The 10496-nt window shown below is 39.5% G+C and overlaps 1 protein-coding gene across 3 annotated transcripts in view; it reads left to right on the top strand.

Moving 5' to 3' along the window:
• Positions 1 to 10496, top strand: part of ROPN1L (rhophilin associated tail protein 1 like) — a 54625-nt gene that overhangs the window by 20573 nt on the left and 23556 nt on the right. For all 3 annotated transcript variants that reach the window (XM_075586224.1, XM_075586222.1, XM_075586225.1), the window contains 2 exons: positions 183 to 306; positions 4459 to 4626. In XM_075586224.1, the coding sequence (XP_075442339.1) occupies positions 183 to 306; positions 4459 to 4626 (292 nt within the window). The remainder of the gene's footprint in view (positions 1 to 182; positions 307 to 4458; positions 4627 to 10496) is intronic.

Consider the following 10496-nt stretch of genomic DNA (forward strand, 5'->3'; position numbering starts at 1 on the left):
CATAAAAAAAATTTGATAGGCCTTTAGTGCGGGCTGCTCTACAACAAATTATAAAATATACATTACTACTTGATTTCTGTAAAATAGTAAATCTAATGGTGTCGTTTGAAGGTTAGCGTAGCTTTTGCTTTGTTTGCTTTTACAGCTACAAACTTTTGAGGCATAAATCTTTTCCCTTGCAGGTATTTTGCCAGTTTATCAAGTGGAGATATTTTGCCTGTTAAGGATCGGGTTGAAATGCCCGTAGCCACTCAAAAAACAGACACTGGGCTAACTCCTGGACTACTTAGGATTCTACACAAACAGGTAAGAAAACAGTTCACTAAACCCCAAATTGCTACTCGCTCATCGCACCTAAGGGAAATATTGAACAGGCACAGAGTGAGATCCAATAGAGAATCTCAAAAGCCCCTAATTGCAGTGCACTCAGTCACACCTAAAAATGATGAAGGATGATACTAACCATGTGGATGATGGTATCCAAGACAATTAATGGAACTATAAAGGTAGAGAGAGGGCCTATGATCTGAAGCCTCTTGTCCAAGTACATAGGGAATTACATGGATACAGAAAAAGTCAATAAAAAGTAGGGTGACAAGTCTTCCCCCCCAAAGTGGGAAACAGGGATATGTACAGTATAAAGAAATTACTGAATAGTGGAGGATGGCCAGACACCAAAGTGAGTGATATGTGATGACGCGGTCCAAAAAAGCTACAATACATAAAAATGATCATATAAGGCAAAATAACAAGTGCCAGGTAAATAAAAGTGGTAAGTAAGCCATGTTCAGACTAGAAAGGGTAGTGTAAGTTACTCAATGAGGAATAAAAATAGCCCAATGAGAGGAGTGAGGAGAGGCAACACTAAAAACATTAAAAGGACTGAATAAATACTTACTCGCTTACTATGCTTGCCTCTAATAGTCAAAACAGGCTAGTAGACGAGTAGTGGGGTCACTAGAATAGTAAGCTAGAGATAACTAGCACTAACGATACAGGAAACAAAACATACATATAACATTTAATATATATTTAAACCGCTACTGTAACAATACTATACAGTTGCAAACAAACACTTAAAAAACTTAAACAAAAGCGGAAGGAATGGGTGGATGCCTACCTAGTCTAAAGCCTGCCTCTTAAAGTAGCACTAATCTTTAAAGTGGAGAAATCGTGTAGTGGAACTGAAATAGTTCAGAAGCAGCAATGGAGTCTTGGGGATTAAGTTAATGATATGCGGTTCACATAAACCATATTCATTCCAAAAATTGGTAATAATCCTGAGATCATATAGGACACGTAGAAAATCTGTGTGTGTTATAGCTTATCAATGATGCCCCCCAGTGATATGAAGGTGGTACAAAAAACGGCACAGCAATAATCACAGATGGTAATGGGAGTGTAGTATAACTCCTAAATAGGGGACATATAAATCTATAATCTGATCAATCCTGGTCCTTGGTGGCATATCCCAATATCTATGTACCCAGCAAGTTGATAGCGACCTGTCACGCTGTGCTCACCACAAACGAGGCGGGACCACGGCGCTGAGGTGGGAATGGATAATACGCCACCCACAGCCACGAGGGCACGTCTTGCATGTAGAATAGTCTAGATATCCGGACCGGGCAGGAGAGGTACGGGTAGTAAAAGGTACTGTTAGCCAAGTCCGGGGTTAGAGAGGGGAATGTAGTCGTATTACCGTATGCCAAGGTCGGGAGCGGAGAGAGTGGAGTGGTCGTATTGCCGTAAGCCAAGATCGGATGCCAGAGGTTCGGAGAAGTCGTATTGCCGTAAGCCAAGGTCGGTTGCCAGAGGTTCGAAGTAGTCGAGGAGGAAGCCGGTTCGGTACACAGGGTCAGGACTGAAAGACAGGACAGGACTAGGGAGGCAGAGAGTGATGAGAACTGTAACTGGTTCTATGCTCAGCCAAAGTGCCAGTGGCACAGCTGAGCATAAGTAGGAGAAGGCATCCAATAGTGGAACTGCAGCGTGGAGGTGTGTGGCTGGCCAGGACTGTGATAGGTAGATGCAGAGAGCTAGGAGGCAGGGTAAAGCAGGCTGGAGCGCGCTCCCGTGCGCGATGCTGCGTTCGGGTGCGCGTGGTCGCGCCTCTGTGCGTGTGGCCGGGTGCACGCCGTGCGTGCCATGGGCCGGCACCATTTGGATGGCGCCTGCGTGCGCGCGCGTGCCTTAGTGCGGCGGCGGTCGGGCGGCATGGAGAGAGGCTGACGGGAGCGGAGTGGCAGGACCCGTGGCGGAGCTGGTGAGTGGGGAGCACTCCGATGGCGGCGTGACTCCCCGGGTGTTACACGACCATAGATAGATGAATCTTATCCCGCTTCCGAGCCTGTGATATGTGCGCAAGCCGGAGCCAGCTCTATTGCGTCCATGTTGCCAGCTGTCTACCCCCGCTTGTTCCTGGTATCCAGTGTCAGTCTTGTTACGTCAGGCGTTCTGACGTACATTTCGCGCATCATTGCTTCAAGGGAGGAGCGTGAACACATTGGAGCTGGCTCCTGCTTGCGCACATACCACAGTAAATATTTACTCAGTCCTTACCACTTTTCCTGGCACTTGTTATTTTGCCTTACATGATCGTTTTTAGCTATTGTAGCTTTTTCGGACCTCGTCCCATTCACTTGTTATTACTTATCACTCACTTTGGTATCTGGCCACCCTGCACTATTTAGTCATTTCTTTGTGGTACATATCCCTGTTTCCCACTTTGGGGGGGACATATGTCACCCTACTTTTATGGACTTTCTGTTCACATGTCCTTCCCTTTGGACTTTGACAAGAGGCTTTAGATCATAGTTCCTCTGTCTACCTTTTTATAGTTCCATTTATTGTCTTGGATACCATCATCTACGTGTTTAGTATAATCCTTCATCATTTCTTTCGCGTTACTGTGAATGCACTGCAAATAGGTGATATATATATATATATGTATATATATATATATATATATATATATATATATATATATATATATATATATTACTGTGTGCTCATTTGCATGTCTTAGACAGGTCTGCAACCCTGCATTTCAGCCATTATCTTCTAACATACAGTGCTTCCGCTGCAGCAAGGGATTCTGGGAAATGAGATGCAATTGAGCACACAATGTGTCACCTTTTGCCTGAAATCCATTTGCATGGAACCCATTTAAGCAAATGTTCTGCTGTTCACACAGCTTTTAAGCACAGCTTGGGATTACATGCAAAGCCAGTCAAACCACTCAGACATGGGTTATATGGGTTCCACGTAAATGGATTTCAGGCAAAAGGTGACACGTGTGCTCATTTGCATGTCATTTCCCAGAATCCCTTGCTGCAGTGAAAGCACTGTATGCTAGGTGATAATGGTTGAAAGGCAGGATTGCAGACCTGTCTAAGACATATGAATGTGCTCACAAGTGATATTCTTTATTGGCTATATGCGGTGGAGGTTTTTTGTCGCCTTTTTCACCTACCATAACTTAATGTGTATGGTGTGTGTGTGTGTGTTTATATATAGATTATAGATACAGATGTACACACTCGCTTTTGAAGTGAAACTTCTTTGGGCACACCTACCACATTAGCAAAATTGGCTGGCAGTGAATGGAGTTGATGGAGACGGAAGTGACGTCACTGCTGGCAGAAGAGGTCGTCAGTGTTGCCAGCTTCCACTAGGAGGAGTCACCGGGGAGGATGAAAGCAGCGCTGGAGACACACACACACACACACACCCTCTCCACACACACTGACTGACACACACACTGACTGACACACACACACACTGACTGACACACACACACACACACACACACACTGACTGACACCACACACACACAATGAATTCAGTTACTATAAATATAGAAGCGCAAATAGCGAAAACACGCGTTCTAAGTCAAACTTCTTTGGGTTTTGGCACTAAAAACATCACCATTACAAATACAACTTCTGTGACAAAAGACAAAGAAGTTTCACTTAAAATGCGCATGATCGGCACTATATATATATATATATATATATACACACAAACAAACACACACTAGAACTGAAAAGTAGGCACACCTCAAAAAAGCACAAAAGTCAGGGTACGGGTCAGACAAAATATATAGAGAAATACTTCACCCACATACCAGATGCGAAGAAGAAGATTCGACACTCCAACATCAGCTTCAAATGCAAAAGCTGTATTAAATAATCCAATGTTTCGGTCCACCTAAGGGACCTTCATCAGGGCAGTGTACAATCAGGGGCGGTGGGGAAATATAAATAGATAAAGGGAGGGTGGGGGTGGGAAACATTGGAAATTAATAACATTTTCTTTTGGGGTTTAAACAAAGCTCTTTTAATAGATGTAACTATACTGGGGAACTTTTTTTAAAATTCTGAAACCATTTGATTCACAAACAAGTACTGTTGATTTTGTCTTCTTATGATACTAAAAGTATTCACTTATTGTTAGCTATCCTCAAAGATCAATATAAATATGGCTGAACTAGAACATAAATGGAAAGACCTATGCTTACCTAAAGAACAACTGCAAAGCATTTTGAGACTGGATAACTTCAGGAGCAAAGACGAAGTGGAGTGGCTGAAATTTCTAGCACTTGTCTGTAGCACACTCGGAGGGGTAGGTATTTCAATAATTTTAATTGCAAAAAAAAAAACAACAATAGCTCATTCACTTTTCTTTTAAGTGCACTTATTTTGCCTTTGTCATCCTGATCACATTCTTCATTGTAAAACATGCGTTGTATTGTTTTGTTTGTTAAAGCAATATGGATGTAAAATAACATTTTCAGGATTTTTACATGGTACAACTAATGCAAATTTTGTAAGAAATGCTTTATAACTGAGTAGGAATCGCTGCATGTTTGGAATAATTGCAGCATCGTTGCCTTAATTATTTATGAGCCCCTATTTGCTTCTGTGCTGTTTGTAGTTTGGCTTTTAAGTATAACCTAGTTATTAAACCTATCTTAACGTATTAAACAAAACCTTAAAATTGGTAGAGACGCTATTACATGGCTTGCAATTCCTGCTACTCAACTTTTGAAAGGTCCAACCGGGTACCGAAATGTTGATGGTCTTACAATAAATATCAAAACCGATATATCCACGTGTGCTGGTCTTTTCTATCTGACAGTATATGTAAACTTATATATTGTAACTGCCAGCACTATTTTTGAATACTACAATTTCGATGTCCTTTTCTTACCCGAGATGCTGAGCCAAAGTAATAAGTTAACGGCAGATTGATTAAAAATGGTGCCATGCGAGTGGCGTAGCTAGACATGCGTGGGGCAAAAAGATTTTTCAGAGCCCCATTAATATTAATACTGACAGCAATTTTTTTCTCCCTCCGCCCCCCCCATTCTCTCCCTGATCCTCTCTCTCATCATCACCTCATCTCCCCACGGGCCCCACCATGATCATCAGCAACTCTCTCCCCCCTCCTCCCGCATGCCTACCTGTTTGTAGTATGGCCTTAAACAGAAGATAAGCCGGCAGAGGAATCAGCAGCATTACACCGGCAGAGCAGGAAAGCAGGGGAGGAGCGCGCTCTAGTGGTCTGACCCGGAAGTCTTTCTTACTTCACATGCCAGCTCTGTAACAGCTGCTTGATTCCTTTGCCGGCTTCTGTTTAAGCCGACGGGGAGAGAGCGTGGGCCCCCCTAGAGCGCGGCCCCCCAGGCTTTGCCCGGGCTATAGCTATGCCCCTGTGCCATGCAAATTTAAATTGTTCGGAAACATATGAAAATGTGTAGTTACGCCGTATTGCCACCTTGAAAATGAATATTCTGCCTAGTGTTAGATCTTTTCCAAACTCTTCTAATTGTGGATCCTACAAGATTTACATAATTTTCAATCAATGATGGACAAATTTGTGTGGATTGGGAAGAAACCAAGAACTCCCACCTCTCTTTTACAGAGGTCCACCTTCCGAGGGGACCTAGCTTCACCCAATTTTGCCAATTACTTGGCGACGGCCCAACTCTCTATCATACTGTAGACTGACATGACCCTAATACCTCTAAGAGGTGGGTAGAGGGGAACAGTCATTAATTACCCCATTTAACTCAATGTATAATTTCCTAGTAAAACATTTGTTAAATATATATATATATATATTTAAATTCCGCCCTTTTATTTACTTTGGATCTTGAGATCATTGCACCCCGGGGTGTCTTTAGAAGTACCTTCTATACATAATTCTTTCCTGGGATAAATGGGCCATTAAAACTAGATTAACAATCTCTCCTTCCCCATTTACACCCTTGAATTTTAATCCTGCTTTACTGTTTAATCAGTGATGTACAGAAAAGCCCGGGCGCTACCTAGTAATAATTGTTTATGGGGTGATGTAATCTTTGTAATTAAACAATACAACCTTAAAGAGTACTAGAAGGTCCCCTCTACTTCCGAAACTTCCTGCTGCTCAAAACCCCAAAAAGGACCTATCCAGGATCCTTGGTGCATGGAAAACAGACAAAAAATGGGGGAGCACAGGTTGAGGGACTATAAGGACTTGTGGTATACTTCAATAGTGTGAAACTTGGATGTGAGATGAGGTGTCAAATAACATAATTATTTGACACCTCATCTCACATCCAAGTTTCACACTATTGAAGTATACCACAAGTCCTTATAGTCCCTCAACCTGTGCTCCCCCATTTTTTGTCTGTTTTACTGTTTAATCAGCAAGATACTTCACCTATTGGCAGAGTGCAGGCATTACAAGGCTAAAACATCTTTTTGAAGCTGATGCTTTTCAGTCTTTTGCTAAAATTCATAGTGTGGCCTGGCTAACTCATAATTTTATAAGTTCCTCCAATTAAGACATTTTGTGCAATCACTGAACCTGTCAGAAGGGAAGCTTCTCAAGGACAGACAATTTGAACAATTGTTTACAGAAAAAATTATCTGGCGCTAAAGGAATAAAGGGATATGCTGCTCTTAAACCCATAGTTTACCTCTAAACTCTCAAATTAATGCAAACAAAAAATAAGTGGTGCGCTATCCACAGTGAATAATACAATAAGTGCAAAAATAAAATCAAAGTGAATCAATATAATATATACTTATGTATAAGTTCTACAAAGTGCATTAGTAATGGTACTATCAACTAGAATGACAATAACTTGTTTATAAGTATATATGTTATAAACTGTAAAGTGCAAATGCAATAAAGTGCTAAATGTAAACTTTTGAAGAGTAGAGCAAAGGAGCACTGCTACCGGAAGAAATCCTGAAGGAACAAATGTCACGGGCAAACTCCAAGAATAAAACTGAGGATGTTTAATGCATAAACTCACAAGGAGATAAACATGACCAACGCACCAACACGTTTCATCCCGTGGGACTTTATCAAGGTGTAATGTAAAAAACATACCTTCTCCTAGATATAGCTACCATTTCGCGCCAAAAGTCCGCAGGGCCACAACGCGCATGCGCACCAGTGACGCGTCGCACCACTGTGACACCACAACATGTCCAACCACTCACCTCGGCATATGAGGTGACGTCACTAGCGTGCGCACGCATCCACCTTGGAACGCAAGCGCGTGATGCTCCTACCGGGCTGAAGGTGGAAAAAATATATTAAAACAAAACAAACTTTATTGAAAAACTTAGACTGACAAAACTGACAATAAAAACATAAGAACTAAATTGAAAAAACAAAAAGTAAATATATAAAAGAAAAAAACCTTATGATAAATAAAATACATTAGATGCAAAGAAGACATGTTAACAATCACAAACACAAACTGGCTATAACATAATAAATACACATATAGATATCACCAATTAGATTCTGAATGATAAATAAATGTATAATAAATATATGAAAAAGAACACAGGTTCGGTGTTTGTGATTGTCACTTGGTATTATTCATCTCTATTAAAAACAGTGGATATATAGAAATAGATACATACAATCATCTTAATCTTTATGTATGAATATATACTATAATAAATAGACAAGATAACATTCATAATGTATATACCACTGTATGAGTTCCATATACAGAAAATGTGGATAAGACCTGTAAATTGGATTGAAAAACACAGAATGTATTAGTAATTGAAATAACACAAAAACATCAACATTAATATGTTTTGATCAAGATAAATACAATAAGTAATTAGTTGATCAGGGTAACCAAAGAGTATATCAATTTTTAAATTTTAAAGAAAGTGGGAAAGGTCCCAATCAATCAACTAGAATGACAATAACTTGTTTATAAGTATATATGTTATAAACTGTAAAGTGCAAATGCAATAAAGTGCTAAATGTAAACTTGTGTATAAATATAATTACACAAAGTGCAAAATCCACAATAAAGTGATTAAACCATAAATAATTGGATAAAACCATAAATGCTGGGTAATTCTTCTATTCATACTGATGCAAAGAAACTCCCTCTTCCTCCAATGATCATGAAAGGAGAAGAAGAAAGAAACAAATCCAGGTGTAGAGCATAGAAATATATGGATACAGGAAAACAGCTTGAAATGTAAAACTCACATTTAAGCATAAAGCATAGATGTTGTATAGGTTTCTTTCTGGGGTGGGTGGTCCCTCTGAGTCTTTGTTTTTTTCTCTCCATTCTGTGAGCTGGAAGCAAGCCAGGGGGCGCCAGCTAGCTCACCCGGCATGCACTTCCTACTTGCTGAATTCATGGATCTTGCGTCTCGCGAGATTACGACTGGGAGGCTTCTTACAGCTCTGCAGACACCACAGACACTTTCCCCCATATTAAAGTAAGGACAGGCTCTCCACTCAACGCGTTTCGCCTTCAGGCTTTGTCAAGAGTGTCCTGTCAGTGTCCTTAAGTCTTTTATATACCCTGATCTATTAAAATCCCAATTGTGTCCCTAATAACGCATTAAAAATCATATATTTAACAAAATGATATAAAATCGTACATAATACACTAAACAAAATGTCATCACCGATCTTTGTTATTATTAAAGAACTGACAAAAATCGATACTCCAAATGGCCTACAGTAGTTGTACTCCTAAACGAAATAATTTTGTGAATTCCCAGAAGTATCCTTATGGACAACAGATGTACCATAGCAAATAATTGGAAACAAATTTACCCCCCAGACTTAAATATGGTCTTCCTAAAAATTAACGACATCACGCTGATGGAAAAGCTCACTGTATACTGGGTGGATCTCTAGCTAAATTCTGTGATACAGTACATGGTTCCCATTGGAGACCTCGAGATATTTATTGAACTGATAATCTTACTAATATCTACAAAATAGACTGCACACCCTGGCCACAGAAACCTATCCATAACAAAGTATGTATTATTCTCGCACTATAAATCCATCTTAAAGCTGCAGTTCAGTCTATATCCTGCATGTGTGTTTTTTTTAATAAATCAGTTCTGTAGTAAGAAATAATACTTTTAGCATTTTCTGTTTTTAAAAAAACAACTTTGAAAGACCAATTTTCTTGTATTCTATTTTAACAAGCATTTGCTAAGGCACTGCCCCTTCGTGTCCTGTCACAAACCCTGGCACACTGCCCTCCCTCTCTCTAAACGTGCACTAGCATCTGGTCACATGATCTTCCTCATAGCACATTCAAGGAAGCTGGAGAAAAGGGATCAGCCATGCATAGCAGCTCGGATAGGCGATTTCAAACTTATTACAGTGTTTATTCCATTCATTGCACGTGTATATAATGTAAAATTGTAATAATTCCATTTATAGCAAACGTGTATATGTGAATATTATTTAGATGTATATGTATGTTACTGAAATGTGGAGTGAGTGTGTAGGTAAATACACACAATACACTTCCACTGCATATATATATATATATATATATATATATATATATATATATATATATATATATATATATATATATATATATATATATATATCTATCCATGTAGAGGTATCAGTACCGTGTTAGCCGAGCTTCAATTATCAAAAAATAAATAGATGATACCGTTCTGTGGCTAACGAAATGCTTTTATTTGTGCGAGCTTTCGAGATACACTGATCTCTTCTTCCGGCGATGTTACCATCGCCGGAAGAAGAGATCAGTGTATCTCGAAAGCTCGCACAAATAAAAGCATTTCGTTAGCCACAGAACGGTATCATCTATTTATTTTTTGATTATATATATATATATATATATATATATAAAATATAATATATGTATGTATATGTGAAGTTATGTGAGTAAAAAAGTGACAAAAACCCTCCATAGCAAGGCAAATAGCAAATGGAAATATTACTGTATGCTCATTTGTATGTATATATATATTTATATACACACACACTTCAAATACGGATAGTGATTCACGTAAATGATATATATATTCACTTTCTGGGAGTATAAGAGTGACTGTCCTGTTGTTCCTTTTTTTGTATCCATCATTGAATGGTATGCACCCTCTCTTTACGTTCATTTTATACTAGCTGAGAGACCCGGCGTTGCCCGGGATGTAATGTTCCCGCTCCTCTCT

This window comes from Ascaphus truei, chromosome 2 (genome assembly GCF_040206685.1).
Source record: "Ascaphus truei isolate aAscTru1 chromosome 2, aAscTru1.hap1, whole genome shotgun sequence".
Classification (NCBI taxonomy): Eukaryota; Metazoa; Chordata; class Amphibia; order Anura; family Ascaphidae; genus Ascaphus; species Ascaphus truei.